Source organism: Aplysia californica, unplaced genomic scaffold (genome assembly GCF_000002075.1).
Source record: "Aplysia californica isolate F4 #8 unplaced genomic scaffold, AplCal3.0 scaffold00740, whole genome shotgun sequence".
NCBI lineage: Eukaryota > Metazoa > Mollusca > Gastropoda > Aplysiida > Aplysiidae > Aplysia > Aplysia californica.
In genome coordinates, this window is record NW_004798010.1 from 216,991 (window position 1) to 239,587 (window position 22,597).

A 22,597-nucleotide genomic window follows, 5' to 3' on the forward strand; every position below is an offset into this window, starting at 1 on the left:
AATAAATAAAAAATTAACTCGATAAAAATTAACAAACGGGAAGAGGAAGAAAGCTGTGTTATTCGATTTCATAATATTGACGAGCGCCTGATTTCACCACGATGCCTCACAAATGATTCAGACGGCCCACGGCATGTACCACTTTCCCAAAGAGATATGTCACAGACTCACATGCTCCATGCCTACTTTGAGGGGTTCCAGATACGATTCTGCGCTGCACGGATCAAAATAAGGGAATGTCAGCGTAAGTGTTGAAATTATACCAAGTGCTCTCCACAGAAGTTTTCGACAGATTCCTGTTTTATAGTAGGGCCTCCGATTTCCTGCATGTTGGCAGGCGGCCAGGATCCCCTTCAACTTCAAGGAGGGGTAAAATATACCATTTTGGAATATTTTGATGGGTAAAATACACCATTTTTACACTATTTGATGGGTAAAATACACAATTTTGGCACCACACAAGAGCAAACCTGTATGGACTGTGGATCTATGTGAGGATTTTGACCTATCTTTAAAAATCAAAAAATGAGCCCAAAGTCAGTGGACCCCCGAGAATCAGTAGACGAAATTTTGGGGTATATTTTTTCCAAAAGGGACTATTTTCACAAGTTACTAAAACTTCCCAATATTCTGTCCCCGGGGTTTTAGGCACCCCGCATAATTTAGCAAAATTTGCTAATTTTTTTGCATAATTTCTTACTATTTTCCTTTATCATTCTTTAATTGTTAAGAACAACAGAATCGCATAATTTCACATTTTGGGGCTCAGTTTGCATAATTATACATTTTTTGGCATAAAACCGCGCGGACAGAATATTAATATGTTCCTTTCTAAAGAAGCCGAGCCTAGAGGGAGGGCAGCACCATCTCTGTACACTCCTACATCAATCTTCTCTTAAAATACCTATTCACGTGTCAGTGACACTGGGGTTTTTTATTGTTGTTTAGTAAGTGTTTTACGGCACTTGCAACACAATAAGGCTATAATAAGTGCCGAAGACGAGAGCCTAGAGGTGTTACAAGAGAGTAACAAACACAAAAAAGAAGGAGGGGAGATAAGAATGATACATTATTATGTTTGATAGGAAAGAAGGAGCAAACCACACCCGAACACCCACCAACCACCCCCTAAGAAAGTGTTTTACGGCACTTGCAACTCAATAAGATGATATAAATGAAATGTTGAAGATTACAGCAGGTGTTAAAGAAAAGAAAATTAAATTAATTTCAAGTTATTGATGGCAAAAAGCCGTAAGTTTTTTAGATGTAGAGCTAAAAAAAAGATTCCTTTACACTTCATCCCTTCCCAACCCTAACAAACATACAAACAAACACACACATACACACACCAAAACAAAATAATTTTTTAAAAATATAAGACTGAAAAACAAACAGAATAGATATTGTGACACAAATGTATTAATTATTATACATTATATCACATGACATGTGCCCGCACGCACATTATATCACATGACATGTGCCCGCATGCACATTATATCACATGACATTGAGACATTTCACTGTTTCAGGGTGACATTTTTTGTCAGATATTTCACACAATGAATAACTAGATTGCGCAATTAAATTTTAAAAAACAAACAAAAAAACCCTGTAAACATAAAGAACTCTTAAATTAACAGTAAACAATATACAAATGGAATACAATATTCATATTAAGAACCACTCAAAAAACACACTCACACCAGTATCAATCATACTAGAGGAGAAAATTAAAATGAACATCATCAAATGAAACACACTATGACATCTGATATGTTTCAATACAGTACAGTACTCAGCATACTTTATACATAATTTGTTGGGTTTCTTTCTATAGATTTATTCATTCACAATTCAGAACCGCGTTCTTTTTACACAATTCACATGGCTGGTGCCTCTAAAAATAAATAATTGATGGTCACTTCCACCGGCTTCAATCCTTCCCACCCTCCTCTGCCATGCCTGTCAATCAAGTTGAAAAGAAACCCTTTCAAGTTTCTGGACGGAAAAGATAAAATTTAAAAAATTCTCAATATGGATCAACAAAACTGTTTTTCCTTTCGAATATCGGGACAATAATATGTGTCCCGAGGTACAGTAGAACATGGACAGCTCAAGTTCGTCGACACAGGCCTCGGTGGTAGGTTGAGGGTTGAGGGATTTGTGATTCGAGGGATAGCTTACAAAGATAAAGAAGAAGAAAAAATACAGGACTGCAGGCACAGTTCGACGGATGCGTGATTTCGAGTCTTCTGTATTCAGCCTATCCGTGCTAAACTGTTGTATTGAGGGGAAATCAAACATAAGCTCTGTTTATCAGCAAGGGGCACAACCCAACAACTAGAGGGTTAGCTTAGTTTTAGTAAGAGTTTTACGTCACTTGCAACACAGTAAAGTCATATAAGTGTCGAAGATTAGAGGTGTTACAAGAGAGTAACAAACACAAAAAAGAAGGAGGAGAGATCAGGACGATAGATGTTTGGTAGGAAAGAAGGAGCAAACCACACCAGAGCACCCGCCAACCACCCACCTTGAAGTGGCCAACTAAGTGAGGCAATAAAGTAAGTTTGATCATTTGAGCCGTGGGACTCTGAAACTACAGGACTTCTAAACACGAGCTCCTTTGCAAGATATAAAGTGCAGCCTCTCTAGAACCACATCATCCGGACCAGAAAAAAATGTCAGTATAGAGAGGTAACCAAAAATTACTAATGATATGATATAAGGAAAAAATGGGGACCTGGGCACCGTGTCGCTATACAGATAGTGTCGTTATATCGATTATCATTATAGAGAGAGGTTGCACTGTACCATAACACGACACAACACGTTGTGATATGGACTCCATGTGGAGAAAGGAAAAAAATACCACAAGCCTGAGCTTTAGCATTATGAGCCAACCACAGAGCTGGAACTGCCACCACAATGAACACATCAAACTAAAAAAAGCCACATTTTTAGCAAATTGCAGTCTAGCACGCACAAAGCGAAATCAGTGGGACATGGAAATCTTTTCATTACGTAGTTTGAATTTCAAAATGGTTGTGGTTTATTAGACAAGGACTAAACACGGAAAAGAACTAATTCAGAGCCTGAGAATCTGTTCGCTAAGTGTGTGGAGTGTTAGACTCAATGTTTTCTGATGCAGTATAAAGCAACCAGGGCCATTAGCCACAGAGAACTAGGTCTCAGTCATCCTTGGATCATCCTTGGATCGTCCTTCGATCATCATTCAATCGTCTTTCGGTCATCCTTCCATCCTCCTTCGACCATCCTTCGAACGTCCTTCCATCATCCTTCGGTCATCCTTCAATCATCCCTCGGTGGTAACTAGTCAGCCTGAGATGTGTCCAGTCATGCGAAGAATTTCAGCCGCAACAGTAGTCAAGGCAACATCAGCGTGGGAACTGCAACAAATCAAAAACATAGTCGTAGCTTACTTAAACTTGATCTTCTTATAAATGCTATAATTGTTCATTTCAGTAAGAGTTTTATAGCACTTGCAACACAATAAGGTCATATAAGTGTCATATATTAGAGGTGTTACAAGAGAGTAACAAACAAAAAAGAATGAGGGGAGATAAAGACGATAGATGTTTGATAGGAAAGAAGAAGCAAACCACACCAGAACACCTACCAACCACCCACATGCTATAATTTAATTGGCATGGACAAAAAGAAAAACCTTTGTGAATATCAGTGACTTCAGTTGCCCTACTTCAGACTCTGATTGACCCTTCGTTTCCTGTGAATCAAATGAGGAGTGTCACAGAACACATTGTATGTACATAATATGAAAAGATGAATAAACGAGATTTCAGATCAGCCGATCGACCTCTCTGTGGTCAGTCGGCTCAAACAGGGCGGAAATGCATTCAAAACAAGCTCTTGTGACGGTCCCCCAAATTTTGCACTAATGTCACTTTCCATTATACCTGCTGCACAATGTTTTAAGTCGCTCGAGTCAGGAACTCCGCGTGATATTCATGCAGATATGTGTCACTGTGCCAGGTCTCGGAAGTAAAATAAGCGAGAAAATGGCCGCCAAAGTTTGGTAATTTCAATAGCTTGAGAGTCACTGAAAACTGGGAATTTACACATTCTGCACCTTTAACCTATGTTTTCCAGGAAAATTCACATGGAAATGTGTTCTTATAACTCTTATATCGCCATAAAAGTGGTCGAGCCAAAAAACAAAAATTCGATAAAAATTGACAAACTGGCAGAAAATTCCTGTTCCTTCGATTTCATTATTTCAATGAGTGCCTGATTTTACCATGATGCCTCACATGTATATTCATTATGTGAGGGGTGCTGACAAAATGAGTTACTTCTCGGATTTTAACCGTATGGAAAAAGATACTTCAAATTCATAGGTCGGGTTTTTACAATTTTTTAGTATGAAATGATAAAAGACATGTTAAGTTTGAAGAGAATGACATTGGTTTAGAATCTATAAATATGACCTTTGAGTTGAATTTCGGCCGATATCTCCATTCGTGGAATGCGAGAAGTGCCTCATTTTGTCAGCACACCTCACATATTATAGCCTGCCTGATATTCTTTTTGTACAAAGCAGTTAAAAGTTCACCTGGCAGTGTCAGCGAGTGACTGGATAGTCTTGGCCAGCTTGTCTCCGTGTTTCTTCATCGACTCCAAGTGTCGCGAGTCTGTGGTCAGCTGGACAAAAGAAATATCTGAATGAGTCAAGAGCGGGGAAACAAATCTCAGAGAAGGCTACACAGAACGTTACTGGTGCCCAAACCACCACTTCCAACACTGATTGGCAGAGGGGCAACAAATAAAGAATGAAGTACAATCAGGGATGCCAAATGATTTTTGAAAAAAACCCTGAAAATGAGCGGAGCATCACACCTCACCTAAAACGAACCTTGTAAAATCTTTACATGAGCAAACAAAAACATTTCTCTTACCATTCCCCTTTCCTTCGCAAGTGTATGAAAAAAACGGAAAAACCGGAGATTTGGCATCCCTGTACAAGGAACAAAGGGAATTTGACAAAGGAGAAGTGTGGAAGACCCTGGAGGAAAAGTTGCTGGATGAAGAAGACAGGGAGACAGCAGAACAACACGCAATCATTAGGATGCAGGAAATGGGAATAGAGAGGGGAGAAGGAAGAAAGGAACGATTATCGGGACAGGAAAGACATCGCCATAATCAGACAGCCACTGGAACAATCAGTATGGATATATTGCGGGCTTTGGTGCTGGGGGGAACTGAGCATTTATGGACCTGTCCAGTGTGCAATGACGTTGTAGCCCAGGACAGGTAAAAAGTAAAGTAAGCAACAAGTAAGAACAGCTTTTCAAGCGTCACTGAAGAAAATAAGCAGGTGGCTTGCTTCATATTGCCAGCTTCTGTGGTGTAATGAGCAGCTCTTTGTTATTTTTTTTTTAGTTTTAGTAAGGTTTTACAGCACTCGTAACTGTATACCGTCATATGAGCGCCAAGGGGTGGATGTCAACAGAGAAGTCCAAATGGGAAATCAGGCTTACTCTGCTCACCTCTCTAGCTTCAACAGCACAAAGCCTATTTCAACTATCAAGACACCGCGGAAATAGCAGTTCACAAGAGAGTGACAAACATACAAAAGAAGTAGAGGAAAATAACGATAGTAAGGATGAGGAAAGAAAAAGCAGCAGTTCCCCCTATGTTGTTCCAGCACAGTATGAGCATGACATTGACAAATCAGCCCATTTACAATTCTACTGTGTATAAGAACAGGTTAACATCCCCCCTTTGGGAATGGCCTAAAGACACTTCAGTCAGTAGCACCGCCCTGGTGGAGAGGTTTCAGTGGTGCGATGGCTAGGCTCTTTGTTATCTGAACAAAAGGAGAGAGTTTGAATCCTACAATGGGAAAGTATTGTATGTGTCACAATGTCCTGAAATCAGGTTCTCATCAATTTTTTGGCATATGGAGTTTTTATTGACACTATCTTAAAGTTTGTTCATTTGTCTTGATTACAATAAAACAACTACCCATCTACCTTCAATAGAAGTCAAAATATTTCGGATTGAAGGAAGTGTGTGGGGGGGGGGGGGGGGGGGTCACGTGGTTTCAGAGGTAAAACTAGAGAAAAGTTTGGGGACTTCCACAGCTTGACAGTCCTTGAAAACTGCAAATTGGCATTTTATGTACTTCTGATCAAAGTTTTTCAGTACAATCCACACAGAAAAGTATTTTTTAATAAACAATAAAGGTGTTAAGTCAAAAAACAAAAATTCTATAAAAATTGCAAAGCCAGTGGAAAAATGCCAGTTTCTTCCCAGGATCCCAGTTCTACATTCAATTCAAGTAGTTCAAGTCCAGACTTGTAAAGTCGACTGAAACATAATATGTTTTTCTTACCAGTCGCTTGATAACCCTCAGAAGTACTTTTTGCTTTTTCGCTTCTGTCGTCCTTAGAGCTTTGCTGTAATACTCCTGAAATGACAAATGTTCAAAACAGATGTAAATATAAAAAAGATACTAAATTCTAATGATACGTACTGTTACTGCCATTTTGTCATTTGCATTTTGTAGCACTTTAGCCTTTATAAAATTATGACTGTTTGACTTAGATGTGTGACTAATTTAACACTTTCCACTCACGCAACGCGCAGAGCGTGCAACACTTCTCCCCACAGACCAGGATACAGATGCTGTACATTCTATTTCTATATCACACGGACCAGGATACAGATGCTGTACATTCTATTTCTATATCACACGGACCAGGATACAGGTGTGGTACATTCTATTTCTATATCACACCGGCGCCGATCAGCATCCCAAGGGGGTAAAGAGTTAAGAAACAGACTTCCATACTCTGACCCTCAAAGACACATTAGATATGTTCTTTACACATAAGTTGGCAGCTACGCAGCAATAATAACAATAAGACTGTTCCTTTGAACAAGGTTGCAGTTACAAGAAAACCAAAACCTTCATTTTAGTAAGTGTTTTAGTTTTCATAAGAGTTTTACAGCACTCGCAACACAATAAGGTCATGTAAGAGCCGAAGATTAGAGGTGTTACAAGAGAGTAACAAACACAAAAAAGAAGAAGGAGAGATAACAATGATAGATGTTTGAAAGGAAAGGAAAGAAGAAGCAAACCCCACAAGAGCACCCGCCCACCACCCACAAGCACACCCTCACCATATTGTCGGGCGCCATGGCTTCTCGACTCTCTCCGCCGAAGAGCTGAACCAGGAGAGACAAACACTTGATGGACAGATCTTGAATCTCCGCGTCTTCGTAACACAGCTGAGGAACAAAGCATGTACGTGTCATGACGTGATGGCATCAGGCGCTTGTCAAAATAATAACATCGAACGAATCGGCATTTTTCGGCCAGTTTGGAAATTTTTTTCCGAATTTTTGTTTTTTGGCTCAACACCCTGTATGTCCATTCAAAAACATTCTTATGTGTGGATTTTATAGAAAAATGTTGATTAAAAGCACAAAAAATGTACATTTGCAGATTCCAATGACTCTTGAGCTATGGAAGTCACCAAACTTTGGCGGCCATTTTCTTCTAAATTTTATTTCTGAAACGAGGCGACCCCACTTCCTTCAATCTGAAATATCTCGACTTGTATTAAATATAAATGGATGATATTTTTTCATCAAAAGTAAGACAAATGAACAAGCTTTAAGATGATACCAACATTGCCAAGACGTGGTGGAATCAGGTGCTCATCAATTTTTGGGCATGTGGAGTTATTGGTATCTTGTGAAAGCTGATTTATTTGCCTTGCTTCCAACACTATGGGGGGAGTTATGTGTTTGAACTATCTTCTTGTGTACGATCTTTGCTACGGAATCTTATAGGGTACGATCTTTGTCTCAACTCACCAACTGAATGAGCAAAGAGTTAAGGTACTCACCAACTGTGTGAGCAAAGAGTTCAGGTACTCACCAACTGTGTGAGGATAGAGTTAAGGTACTCACCAACTGTGTGAGGATAGAGTTAAGGTACTCACCAACTGAGTGAGCAAAGAGTTAAGGTACTCACCAACTGTGTGAGCAAAGAGTTGAGGTACTCACCAACTGTGTGAGGATAGAGTTAAAGTACTCACTAGCTGTGTGATCACAGAGTTAAGGTACTCACTAGCTGTGTGATCACAGAGTTAAGGTACTCACTAGCTGTGTGATCACAGAGTTAAGGTACTCACTAGCTGTGTGATCACAGAGTTAAGGTACTCACTAGCTGTGTGATCACAGAGTTAAGGTACTCACTAGCTGTGTGATCACAGAGTTAAGGTACTCACTAGCTGTGTGATCACAGAGTTAAGGTACTCACTAGCTGTGTGATCACAGAGTTAAGGTACTCACCAACTGGGTGAGCAAGGAGTTGAGGTCAGTCAGGGACTTGTTCATCATCAATAGCTGCTCACCAAACTCAGCCTCCTTCTGAGAACCCTCCCCACCTTTGTTCTTCACCTGCACGACAATTGGCACACATGTATTTGATTGATTGTTTTGTCGAGTTTCTAGTTTTAGCAAGAGTTTTACGGCACTTGACAATGACAATGACAATGACAATGACAATGGAGCTTGCAACACAATAAGGTCATATTCATATAAGTGCCGAAGATTAGAGGTGTTACAAGAAAGTAACAAACATTAAAAAAAGGAGGAGAGATAAAGACGATAGATTTTTTATAGGAAAGAAGGAGCAAACCACACCAGAGCACCTGCCAACCACTCAAATTTTGTTTAGTTTGGAAAGAGTTTAGTATAGTTTTAGTAAGAGTTTTACGATAAAATAAGAAATGAAGAGCTGTGGGAAAGGACAGGACAAGAGGATATAGAAGAAGAAATAGGACTAAGAAAGAGCCGAGAGTCATCAGCCACCATGGTTCTCCATTCATTCATTTTCTCCCATGCTCTTAAAAAAGCTCCATTTCCCTGATCTTTCCCCATTACCCATTTGTTTAGGTTCCCTAAGTATGTTGTTCTGGGCCTACCCCTGCCTCGCTTGCCCTCAATTTTGCCAGTGAGAGCTAGATGTTCAAGACCCTTATGTCTATTTAGGTGTCCCAAAAACTGCATTTGTCGTTTCCTGATTGTTTTTAACATTGAGCGTCCCACGTGGGCTTCATCAAGCACTACCTCATTTGATTTATTTTCCTTCCACAATAATAATAATAAATAGCATTTGTATAGCGCATGTCCACACTCGAAAGCAAGCTCTATGCGTTTTACACTATATTATTACTCCAGCAGACCATAGAACACTCAGAAACATTATCAGCTTCCCTGGAAGATACAGTGCAAGCAGCTGGTTAAGCGCTCAAACACTAACAAACTGACATGATCTGTCACTGTCTATATTCTTAGCAGTAGTCAAATAGTACAAAAGATGAAGAGATATGGGCTGCACATACTAGGAGTCAGCGAAACACAGTGGTTACAGTCTGGACAGAAGCAGCTCAGCTCGGGGAAGTCAGGCAGCTGCATAACAAAGAAAGTTTTGGATTGGAACCCACAGGGTAAGAGATCAAGGGGAAGACCACGTGGAACCTGGAGAAGTATCACAGAAATCGATGTAGAGAAAAGTGGGAAGACATGGAATAACACCAACAGGCTAGCCCAGGAGAGAGAAAGGTGGAAAGTGTTTGTTCGTGGCCTATACCCAGGTGCAGGGTGAGAAAGTGTTTGTCCGTGGCCTATACCCAGGTGCAGGGTGAGAAAGTGTTTGTCTGTGGCCTATACCCTAGTGCAGGGTGAGAAAGTGTTTGTCCGTGGCCTATACCCTGGTGCAGGGTGAGAAAGTGTTTGTCCGTGGCCTATACCCTGGTGCAGGGTGTGAAAGTGTTTGTCTGTGGCCTATACCTTGGTGCAGGGTGAGAAAGTGTTTGTCCGTGGCCTATACCCTGGTGCAGGGTGAGAAAGTGTTTGTCCGTGGCCTATACCCAGGTGCAGGGTGAGAAAGTGTTTGTCCGTGGCCTATACCCAGGTGCAGGGTGAGAAAGTGTTTGTCTGTGGCCTATACCCTAGTGCAGGGTGAGAAAGTGTTTGTCCGTGGCCTATACCCTGGTGCAGGGTGAGAAAGTGTTTGTCCGTGGCCTATACCCTGGTGCAGGGTGTGAAAGTGTTTGTCTGTGGCCTATACCCCGGTGAAGGGTGAGAAAGGCAATGATGATGGTTCTTAGCAGTCTCCTGAGAAACCACACACAAGAGGACTAGAAAAAGGAAAAAGAAGAATGTTAACCCCCACCTGCAGCGCTTTGCGAACGACCTCGGAGACGTAGCGCAGGATGGCGCTGAGCGTGTCCAGCAGAGTGAAGAGCATGGTGACGGCCGTCTTCACGTCGCGACCTCCCTCCTCCCCCTCGCACACCGAGTTCCACACCTCGAAGAACATGTTGGTCAGGTGGTCGATGAGGCCTGTCAGAACGAGGGACAAAAATGGGTCATATACATCTATCTATATGTGTGTGTATATATATATACAGATCACACTAATAGGTGAAGTTTATACAATTTAAGAAAGGGGGATATGGCTTTTCTTTGGGTTACATAAAAGAATTTCAGTTTTATTTTCATTAAGCTGGAGCTTAATATCAATCATCCAGTTCTTGACTGTTAATGGATAAACTCACCTTAAAGAGGTCTACCTTTTAGTAAGATTTTTACGGTACTTGTAGCAAAATAAGGTCATATAAGTGCTGAAGATTAGAGGTGTTACAAGAGAGTAACAAACACAAAATAGAAGGAGGGTAGATAAAGACGATAGATGTTGGATAGGAAAGAAGGAGCAAGTCACACCGGAGCACCCCCCAACCACTCACCAAAGATCTCTTTGAAATTTTCAGTATTTCTCAAAAAATCATTTTGACAGACTGCTATGCAAAGCGTACGGATCGGATTAACGAGTAAATTTTCTCTTTGGAAAGTGGTGGCACAGAGTTCCCTACGTCGTATGGATACGATAGTAAAACACGATGTACGGATAGGGTTAAAAACAGCTCATAGAATCCGGAAAGAAAAACTCAAAACAGTAAAAAAAAACCCACCAAAAAACCAACTAAAATCTCTCAACAAAACTAATCAAAACCGTCAAACGGTTTGCCCACTCACCCTGATCATAGAGTTCCCTCATGTCTGTCTCCTTGTGGCTCACCAGACAACTCACCACGGCCACCACGCCCTGCATCACGCGACCCAGCGGGTTGTTCTGGTGGTCCTGGGGCATTGAGGATAACAACAACAAAATGAATACAATCAAACAACAACAAAATGAAATAGAGGTAAAATTAGCCAGGAAATGGCCACCAAAACTTGATAACTTCCAAAGCTGGAAAGTCCATGAAAACTGTAAATTTACATTTAGTGCCTTGAATCAACATATTTCAGTAAAATCCTCACAAGAATTTGTTTCTAAATGAACACAAAAGGTGATAAGCCAAAAACCAAAAATGTATCAAAATTGCCTTGCGGGAAGAAAAATTAATAATGTTTTCTTTCATTTCATTATTTTGACGAGCCCCTGATTTCACCACATTGCCTCACATTTGTCGACTATCTTCGTTGAACCCGGCACTAGATCCTCAAACAACTGCACAAAGACAGAGGGCTTAGTTATAATTCTATTTGTGTCACGACGCGGTGGAATCAGGCGCTCGTCAATTTTGAGCAAGTGGAGTTATTGGTATCATCTTACAGTTTATTCTATTCTCTTGATTGACATGCAAATAGGTACCCATCTGTCTTTAATAGGAATCCTGATATTTACAACTGAAGAGGTGGGTGTCGCCTGATTTCAGAGGTAAATTTGCGAAAAAATGGCGGCCAAAGTTTGGTAACTTTCATAGTCTGAGGGTCCTTGGAAATTAAAAATTTACAATTTTTGTTCCTTTAATCGAAATGTTTCAGTGAAATTCAAACAGAAATATGTATTTAAATGGACGTAAAAGATGTTGAGCCAAAACACAAAAATTCGATAAAAATTGCCAAACCGGCAGAAAAATACAGCATTTTTTTCTATTTCATTATTTTGACGAGAGCCTGATTTCACCACAATGCCTCACATTTCGCGACCTCAGTGCTTTCTTGTCGGATCTCCATTTTTTTAAACAGTGAAAACAGTTCATAACAAAGAGTGAGCTTAAGAAGAAGTCACATTTTTAATGAAAAAAAAAAAAGAAGATACCACATAAAGCACTGAGGTCGCCGTTTGTGTACCCACTTCGTTGATCCCGGTACTTAATCACCAAACAACAGCACAAAGACAGAGGGCATATTTCTAAGTCTATTTGAGTATACCCCTTAGCCAAAGAATCCCACATGGCGTCACAGAGACTCTCAGCGTAATCCTGTTATTCCAGTTGTAATGAGTGAGGCAGCGTGGTGAAATCTGGCGTTATCAACAAAATGATGAACTCAAAGAAACAGCCATTTTTCTGGACCGTGGGCAATTTTTTCCAATTTTTCTTTTTATTATCTCAACATCTTTTATCACCTTTTAAAAACACATCTCCGTGTGGATGTTAATAAAAATCGTAGATTAAAGTCACAAAAAAAGTAAATTTACAGTTTCCAAGGACTTTCAGGCTATGGGAGTCCAAAAACTCTGGCGGCTATTTTCTTGCGAATGTTACTTCTGAAACCAGGCAAGCCCATCTCCTTCAATCAGAAAATATTTCAAGTTCCATCAAGGTACGTGGGTATTATTTTCATCGAAATATCGACAAATGACCAAGCTGTAAGATGATTCCAATAACTCCATAAGCCCCAGCACCGACGAGCGCCTGATTTCACTGCGACATGCGTGATACATCTCAGTCTCAGTGATTAACCCTTCCAGTCCCAGCCATTTTTGTGCACTCCCTCACCCCAGTCCCAGCCAACACAGCAGTAGTTCAGAAAAAGAGGCGTGCATTCTAAAAAGTGATATAGTATCTTTGTAATGAAGTTTAGATAATAACATATTACAAAGTTTAAAGGTAAATGAACAAATATTATAAAAATTAAAGTTTAATTAGGTTCACTAATTTTGAAATGCAAATTCTGTTACCCCCCCCCCCCCCCCCCCCCCAGAAACTGTGAGAATATACACTCTTGGGACGGTGGGAGATACAAGCCCTGCTGAAAATGGTCGCTTTTAAGCACAAGGGGGCTATCCCGAAAAATGCTGTTTTGAGAAAATTGAAGATAAAGTTTTTGCCCCTTGTTCAGTTTCCTTAAAAAACAAGGAGAGCTTTCTCTATAACCAAACAAATGTACACACCAAAGAAACCAAACTTCTCCTATAGGTAGGGCAACCCCCACTTTTGATGTAGGTCAAGATTTCTGGAAACCCCCGAAATCTGGGTTAGCCCGCCTGTCTTAAAAGCGATCAAATATACACGCATGGGGCTGGAAGGGTTAACTTTTGATAAGTTGCTAACTGCACCCGCCAGGACTGACCATGAGGACTTGGAAGATGACCACCACCAGGCCTTGGGCTTCCATCTGTTTGATGAACGCCGGGTTGTGTTCTAGCAGCGCCAGCAGCAGCTTCAGGGCGTAGCTCGGGAGGGGGTCAAGGTCAAGCAAGATGGGCTCAAACCTGGGCACGGAAAATGTCATCAAGTTTTGTTTCATTAAACATACAAGAGAGGCGGGGCAAGGAGGAGGAAGAGTTGAGATGGTGGGAAGAGAGGTGGGGTGGGGGGGGGTGAGAGGATGTGGGTTGTGGGGGTGTGGGGGGGTGAGAGGATGTGGGTTGTGGGGGGGGGGGTGTGAGGGTGTTTTAGTTTTAGTAAGAGTTTAACAATACTTGCAACACAACAAGGTCATATAAGTGCCGAAGATTAGAGGTGTTACAAGAGAGTAACAAACACAAAAAAGAAGGAGGGAAGATAAAGACGACAGACATTTGGTAGGAAAGAAGAAGCAAACCACACCAGAGCACCTGCCAACCACCCACTTTTTCAATGTTTAAAAAAAGGAGATTGGACAAGAAAACACTGATGTCGCAAGATGTTTCCCAAGGTCATAACATCAACTCACTGTGGTAAGAGCTTCTCCGAGATGATGGCGTGTAGCTGTGTCGTGTTGACGCGCGTGTCGGTGATGCCAAACTGATCCTGTGTCAGGAACACGGAGGCTATCTCGCCAAACAGATGCAGCGCCTGCGCCTTTGTGTCCACTGAAACATTGTTTATATTACTGGTCATTAAAAATTGTAATAAGCATGGGACTGTTTGCGAGTGCAAGCATATTGTTTGCGTGTGCATGTTTGTGTGTGTGTGTGTGTGTGTGTGTGTGTGTGTGTGTGTGTGAGAAGTGAGTGTGTGTGAAGTGAGTGTGTGTGTGTGTGTGTGTGTGTGGTAGGCAGGGTGAAACACAAAAAAAAGGTGCCAGGATCGGGACAATAAAGATGTATCTTATCTTATCTTGAACAAAAAAATAGCAATAATGATCAAGTACACAAAAATATAAGAAAACTATATCACATTTCTTTGAAACAGAGAGGACGAGAAAGCCGAAATCTTTTTGAAAATGCCTACAAAACAGTACATTTGTTTTATCAACTGCAAAACAGAAAACAAAGAAATCAAATATAGGTTTATCTCACTTGAGCCTGAACTATTTTTCACCCAACAACCATTTCAGACTGACAGTTTTGGGGTACATTGAATCGTTAACCGTAAAAAGACCGTGAGAGCTATCATAATGCGAAAAAAGCAACAAAACGAAGAAAGAAATGCCTTCACAGAAAAGTAAAACTGCATCTGATTAGTCCAAATAGTTTATATTTTATCAATATTTTGAAATGGCAATGTCTGGGGGTTACGCAAATTTTTTTGGGAGCCCAATTTATGATAAAAGCATCTGTCGTAATGTGGAGGTGACTGACTCGGTCCCTCACAGCTCAAAAAGTATCACACATAGCTACACAAAATTTGTATACAAAACAAGTAGGTCGGTCGTTGGACTGCAACTTCCCATAGCTTGTAACCAAAGTACACGCGAGATATCGATCGATAAAGCGCATTGCATCCCGTAAATACATGGGATTAGGCAACAGGGCCGGAGGGGTGTCCCGTAAATACACAGGGATAGGCTCAAGTGAGTTAACTCTTTATCTCCGGCAAGCCACTCCAAGCGGCTTGCGGTCAGAACCACCGTGCCCGTGAGTCGCTGACAGCGGCTTGGGCACATTCCTTTACGATGACTTCGACATCAAATTACTCTCTGGCAATTGCCCAAAACAGGTGAAAGTTAATTCATTAGATAAAGAACTTTCAAAGTAGATTTGCTGGTTTCGATTTGAAGACCCATTTAATGACGTTTTTGTCATTTTTAGATTTAGCATCAAAAAAGGGCCCCGGCATAGAGGCTTTACCCCCCTCGGAGATAAAGAGTTAAGCTACCACCGACAAAACGTGCTTGAGTGGAGAGGAGAACAGAGAAGTGGAGTCACTCACCGTTCTGACACGCGACCAGAGCCGCCAGTTGGGGAAGCACTGTCTCCATGACAACCACGTTGTGCTCGATCAGCAGTGGAGGATGCTGGGATATCCCCTCCAAGACCGACAGCGACGACCCGACAAACTCTGCCACGCTGATGGACGCTGGAGACAGACAGTGAAGTTTCTTAGTTTTAGTAGAGGTTTTACGGCGCTCGCAACTGCATAAGGTCATGTGAGCGCCAAAAGATAAGAGGTGTTACAAGAGAGTAACAATCATAAAAAAGAAGAAGGGGAGATAAAGACGATAGATGTTTGATAGGAAAGAAGAAGTAAACCACACCAGAGCACCTGCCAACCACCTACTGACAGACAGTTAAGTACCGCGTCACTTAAAAAGAACACATTAGCTCTAGCTTTCCTAAAAAGTGTCATGGACAAGTTCAGACATGATCCAAAAATACTATTCACCGAGGTGGCAGTGTGACTTGGTGTGAGTGTGTACATCATTGGAAAAACGCTGGCAAAACATATATATATATATATATATATATATAATATTGTGAAACAAATCTAAAATATCTTCATAACAATATCAGCAACACATTTGAGGACAGCACAACTGTGTCAAGACGCGATGGAATCAGGCGCTCATTAACTGCATAAGGTCATATGAGCGCCAGAAGATTAGAGGTGTTACAAGAGAGTAACAAACATTTTAAAAAAGGAGGGGAGATAAGGAAGATAGATGTTTGATAGGAAAGAAGAAACAGACCACATCTGAGCACTGTATGCTTCCGCGGAAGCCGAGAATGTTTCTGAGTGTTCTCAGAGGGTCTGCTGGGGTAATAATAGTTGTAAAGCGCATAGAGCATGCTCTTGAGCCTGGATATGCTCTATATAAATGCAATTATTATTATTATTAGATCGCTTTTTACAAAAATATTTCTTGTGACTGAAAAGAAAAGAGTTCACTATGTCAATACACCATCTATCGATGAGTAATACTAATAGATAGCATTTGTAGAGCAAATATCCCCGCTCAACAGCAAGCTCTATGCGCTTCACAATCTGTACTATTACCCCAGCAGACCTGAGAGCATTCTGAAACAACCTCAACTTCCTGAGAAGCATACAGTGCAGGCAGCCATTCATTTGTTAAAACACTAACATACTGACAAGATCTTTCACTGTCTATGGCCGGGTACCCATTCCCACCTGGGTGAAGTGAGGAAAATTTGTGTAAAGTGCCTTTCCCAAGGACACAACGTCAGGCCCGCGGCTTGAACCCCCGAACCCACAACCTCACGATTACGAGTCTGGTAGCCTTACCACTAGACCACCGACGCCACAAAAACTTGGAACACGTCATGTTGTCTCGTATAAATTACTCTATCCCACTGGCAAGCTTCTTTGTCTAAGTTTGCATCAATTTCTCTCCAATCATCTCATAATCATCCATTCTACCTTGATATCATTGTTTGGAAAGCAGAGCAGGAGGGAGAGTCCTGTTTGAATTTCAGAAAAAATAAAACATTATAATACAAAATGTTTAAAACTTGTTGAATAGACACAGCTCAGCAGTCCGCCTCTTGGGTTTCCTCTGGAGCAACAGAGAGGAAAACTAAATGGGCGCTGTATACTAGCAGGGAAATGGGCCTAACAAAGGGGGTCTTAAGATTACGTGTGGTTACAGGCTAGACGGAAGTAACTCAGAGCGAGCCAGGCCAAGGGGCTGATTAGAAAGAAATTGATGCTAGTCTCCTCCTTGCTCTCCACATTTCTTTGTTTCATATCTATGCTCTGTCTTCCTCTATTCTTTGTCCCTTTACTCATTTTACTCACACACTCCTCCCCTTTCCCTCCTTCCAACCACTCTATATCTAAGCAAAATCCTCTAGCAGTATGCTTGGCACGGTATGTGAAACCCTCTTTTTTGTGGAAAGATACAAAGGAAGAGAAATCATTACTCACTGGCTGAGATTTGTTCTTCCATTTATTGAACATAACGAATAAGAGATTGAAACCTCTATAGTAAAGATCTACCAAACTACAAGTGAAAATAGAATTAAAACACTAGTGATTTATATATGTATATATAATAGGTAATATACATATTTCATGTTATTCATTTATACATTTTCTATCTATCTGTGAATCTATCTATGACTGAAACTGCTGAGGAGAAGGGAAAGAGTTGATATATATATATATATATATATATATATATATACGCCAATACTTGATAAAAGCCAAAAACTGAAGAACACTTTGCATATAATAGAAAACACACTTGAAGCAGAGATATAACAAAATCCAAAGCAGTGGCAAAAACTGATGTCATATAACTGTTTCCTACAACTGCTGTGTAAATAACCACAGTTTAGTCAGTGAAGTGGTCAATGTAAAAAATCTTTTTTTTTTCAAACCATATAATTGAACAGCGAAAAGAAATGCAAAGACCTCCATAAGATGTTGGTTTGACATTTTATCGTATTTTTGTTCCAACTTATTAAATCTGAATCCCAACAATCAAAACCATAACGCTCAGCTTACTGTTACATTTGATCAGATGTGCTGATCTAACCTACCACATTAATTGTTTCATCAAAATTTACTCAATAAAACTATTCATTCATTAGAAAGGATCGTGAAAAAAAAAGTGAAAGAAGATACCGTATCAGGATACACATTTTTTTTTTCATCGCAAAAGAAGGATAACGGCACTTATATGACCTTATTGCGTTGCAAGTGCCGTAAAACACTTACTAAAACTAATCTAAACGAATAATATGGCTTAAATGACACTTCAGCATCTAAAAAGCAGAGCCAAATAGTGAATGTTACAAAAGCATCTACAAATACAACAAGCAAAGAAATCAGCAACTATAATAATATACAGAAATGAAGAAGCAACACAAAATTACTCAAGTACTTTTAATAAACTCTGAACTGAAATAAACAAATACAAAATACCAGGAACTGAAGCGATAATACCAGTTCTAAAAAAATAGTTTCAAAAGCTAGACAGGACATTTAAGATTACTTGATTGATCAATAACATAACTTGACAACACTCCTTTCTCCCCACTAAATCAGGGTAAAATCAATAAGGCTGTCTCCGCGGTTGTAGGCAAAAAACAATTGATGAAATTATGCAAACTAAGCCCAAAAATGTGAAATTATGCGATTCTGTTAATTTTAACATAGAATAATAAAGGAAAATAATCAGAAATTATGAAAAAAAAAATGTTGATCAAATTTTGCTAAATTATGCGGGGTACATACAACCCCGGGGGCAGATATGGCAGAGGCAAAAAAACGAACACGTAAGCAGAGGAAACATTCAGGATTTCTCGCCCACAAAGAACAAAGCGTAGCCTGAGAAACCATGCAGCTACCATCACTCCAGCGAGAAAAGGTACCATACGGAAAAGCTGGAAACTCACACTACATAGCACAGCAAAGTCAACAGGAAAGTCAAACGAAATACTCAAGAATTACCTTTGGCTTTTTCTGAGATTTCAAACAAACAAAACAGGAAATGAGAACAAAAAAGTGTTGGCAAGCTGAAGTGATACATAACGTGAGGCTGTACGGCAATTACTAGACATCTGACTTTACAAGAAATAATATGTGTGGAAAAAAAAAAGCAAAGATAGCCGAGTAATATACAAAATTTTCAAATCAGAGATGAGATCGTTAAACAAAAGTTAACTAAATGCAATTTAGAGCCCTTTTTTCCACATCCAACATGTTCCTCTAATATACAGACCCATTGCATGGACTGAAGACCCGGAAATATTACAGAAACAATGCTGCATGTTTTTTCACGGCATCTTATGAGATGAAGGCGCAGTGCTGTGAGTGAGCCTTACACAGTCTGTGATAGATTACATTTTTGGAGCAGGGAATAAAACTCTCATTAACCCCTCCCCCCCCCCCCCAAAAAAAAAAAAAACCAAAAAAAAAACTATGGGTACACAATTTGAGTAGGACATATTAAAGTTTAGTATTTTCTTTAATTTAAAATAAAATGGTAAAAATCTGTAGGGAGGGCTGACAAGAACCCGGAAGTGTAGGCCTAGGGATGAGTGAGTTACAAGGTGCAGAGAAACAGGATGAGCTCATGAATGACGCACAAAGACTAGACCCACACCGCTGTCAGGCCCAACGGTCACACGCGACCAGACGATGTTTTGCCGGCTGTGCCACCCATACCGCCACTGTTTTTTAAAGTTTTAGTAAAGGTTTTACAGCGCTCGCAACTGCATAAGGTCATATGAGCGCCAGAAGATTAGAGGTGTTACAAGAGAGTAACAAACATAAAAAAGAAGAAGGGGAGATAAGGACGATAGATGTTTGATAGGAAAGAAGAAGCAAACAACACCAGAGCACCCGCCAACCACCTACTACTGCCACAGGTACCCGACGGTCAGACAACCTCAGTGTAACAGTAGAACACGGCGTGTAGCAGGAGGAGAGAGTTGTCGTTCTTGTTGTGCTTAGGAAAGGTGGGGGGGTGGGAGCTCTCATGGTCTAGGGGGCTACGTTGTTCGACTCTCATTCAATAGATCCCGGGCTCGAAACTTGACAGCCAAGGAAAATTTTCTCTTTGTACCTCCTTTCCTGCTCTAATGTTCTGTCATCTGCTTTCGAAGCGGTAAGCGCCGTAAAACACTCTAAAAACAAAAACCAACAGACCGTGGCAGGTAAGGAGAAAGAATTTATCGAGGCAAGATCTATGAAAATTATCCTCCTTTCGCCTGACGGATGGCGTGGAATAGACAAGCTCATTCCTAAACAGTCTGGTCTGGGATGTCCGGTGTTGGAGTGGGCAGGTTGCTGTTCTTCCTTACCCGTCGTTACAGTTCTGCCGGCGTTCATTCTTTTGAATCGGAAAATGGCCCAGTCTGACCGTCGGCCCCGACGCTGGTGTGGGTGTACCCAAAGAAAGACGAGGACACAACGACGACTGACTTTGTACCAATCATCTAACAGAACGGTACAAGTACAAGTTTCCCCCCCCCTCCCCTCCCTCCGACAAGCATCATCAGACAGGCTTTGACGTGAAATCCACAGGGAAAACATAAGAAAGGAAGACCAAAAATGACATGGAGGCGAGCGGTACAAGCGGAAATGGAAAAGTCGGGGACATCATGGAAACAGCTAGAAAAGGATGCACAGGACAGGCTTCACTGGAGAAATGTTGTTGATGGCCTATGCTCCACTGGGAGTTAAAAGGGCGAGAGAGAGAGAGAGAGAGAGAGAGAGAGAGAGAGAGAGAGAGAGGGAGGGAGGGAGAGAGAGAGGGAGGGAGGGAGGGAGGGAGGGAGGGAAGGAGAGAGAGAGAGAGAGAGAGAGAGAGAGAGAGAGAGAGAGAGAGAGAGAGAGAGACAAGCAGTTCACAGACCGACATACCTGAGGCTGCTTCTATGTTGGTCTCGCCCGTCTCAATCTTGACCACGTGCTCCAGGAGTTTGACGTACTGACTCAGAAAGTCTCGACTTACGATGTACGGACGAAACACCTGAGGAAGGCCATACGAGGAAGGATTTCAGTTGGTAAGTTTTTACGGCGCTCACAACTGCATAAGGTCATATGAGCGCCACAGGGTTGTTTAGTTTGATTTTGTAAAGTTACCTGCAATATAAAAATAACAGGAAAAGTTATACAATTTATTAACCCTTTGAGCCCTCATCACCGGTACATCAGTGGCATGTAAAACTGCCCGTATGTCTAGCCACCGGTACACCAGTGAGCGAGACCCTATCCCCAAACCAGCCCGCCTGAGACAAACCACGTGCGGGGAAACCGTGTTTACTACACAGGATGTTACTGATTATTTTGGGGTTTTTTGTTTTAGTAGAAGTTTTACGGCGCTCGCAACTGCATAAGGTCATATGAGCGCCAAGTGGTGGATGTCAACAGAGAAGTCCGTACAGGGAATCAGGCTTATTCTGCTCACCTCTCTAGCCTCAACAGTACAAAGTCTGCTTCGACTATCAAGGCACCCCGGAAACAGCGGGTCACAAGAGAGTGACAAACATACAAAAGAAGTAGAGGGAAAATGACGATAGTAAGGATTAGGAAAGAAAAAGCAGAAGTTCTCTGTTGCAATTCCGGCACAGTTATGAGGATGACATTGATGAATCAGTCCATTTACAATTCTACTGTGCACAGAACATGGTAATGTCCTCCCTTTGGGAATGGCCTAAAGACACTTCAGTCAGTAGTACCACTCCCAGGGGTTTGATTACTTGGAAGATCTTTCTCAATTAGATGCTGGCAATGACAAAATGTGGTTTCTTAGGAGACTGTTTAGAATATCAAGGAAGGAAAAGAAATCGAATGAGGTAGTGCTTGATGAAGCCCACGTGGGACGTCACTGTTAAAAACAATCAGGAAACGACAAATGCAGTTTTTGGGACACATAAATAGACATAAGGGTCTTGAACATCTAGCTCTCACTGGCAAAATTGAGGGCAAGCGAGGCAGGGGTAGTGGGCCCAGAGCAAATGGGTTGCGCCGAAAGATCTGGGTAACGTAGCTTTTTTAAAGAGCATCCGAGTAAAGGAATGAAGGGAGAACCATGATCGCCGATGTCTGTTGTGATTGCACCGCGCCGTGACACATTTGCTACACTGACCTGGCTAGTGACGAGGTGGTTGAAGATGGGCAGCAAAGGGAGGGAAGTCTTCAGCTGTTTGGCCTGCACCGTGCTCGGGTGTTTACGACCTCCGACCTGATCCAGGCAATCCAGAATCTCGTCTGACACAAAGAAAAGACAGATTTTATTGATAGACATGGGGAAACTGCAAGTAATAATAATAATAATAATAATAATAATAATAATAATAATAATAATAATAATAATAATAATAATAATAATAGATTGCATTTATATACTGCTTTTGGGGTTATAATGAGACACAGTGCACCAGGTTTAGGTGACTGTAGAAAAAAAATCCTGAAAACTGGAAATAACTCAGGGTCTAAAGAGTTAAGTTGGCAAGTTGGAAAGTGAGCTGTCTGTGCTGTACAAAGAACCGCAACATGACGCACAGCAGAGGTTGCTTGTACCAAACAAAGTCAAAAACAAAGACAATGCTCAAGTGAAAGAAAAAAAAATCCCCCAATTTTTTATTTTTGTTTTTCTATTTAGCTCTTTTCTCCGCGGTTGG

At 41.1% G+C, this 22,597-nt stretch overlaps 1 protein-coding gene across 1 annotated transcript in view; it reads right to left on the reverse strand.

Annotated features, from left to right (window-relative positions):
* Window positions 1-1,397: 1,397 nt before the first annotated feature.
* The window catches only part of LOC101848322 (serine/threonine-protein kinase ULK4), a gene marked incomplete in the record, with an annotated part of 51,000 nt that continues 29,800 nt past the window's right edge, over window positions 1,398-22,597 (reverse strand). The window contains 13 exon segments of the mRNA XM_035972556.1: window positions 1,398-3,410; window positions 4,595-4,683; window positions 6,377-6,451; window positions 7,168-7,275; window positions 8,347-8,454; window positions 10,235-10,404; window positions 11,098-11,203; window positions 13,426-13,567; window positions 14,011-14,149; window positions 15,432-15,578; window positions 18,918-18,929; window positions 20,835-20,943; window positions 22,063-22,184. Coding sequence (XP_035828449.1) covers window positions 3,338-3,410; window positions 4,595-4,683; window positions 6,377-6,451; window positions 7,168-7,275; window positions 8,347-8,454; window positions 10,235-10,404; window positions 11,098-11,203; window positions 13,426-13,567; window positions 14,011-14,149; window positions 15,432-15,578; window positions 18,918-18,929; window positions 20,835-20,943; window positions 22,063-22,184 — 1,400 coding nt within the window.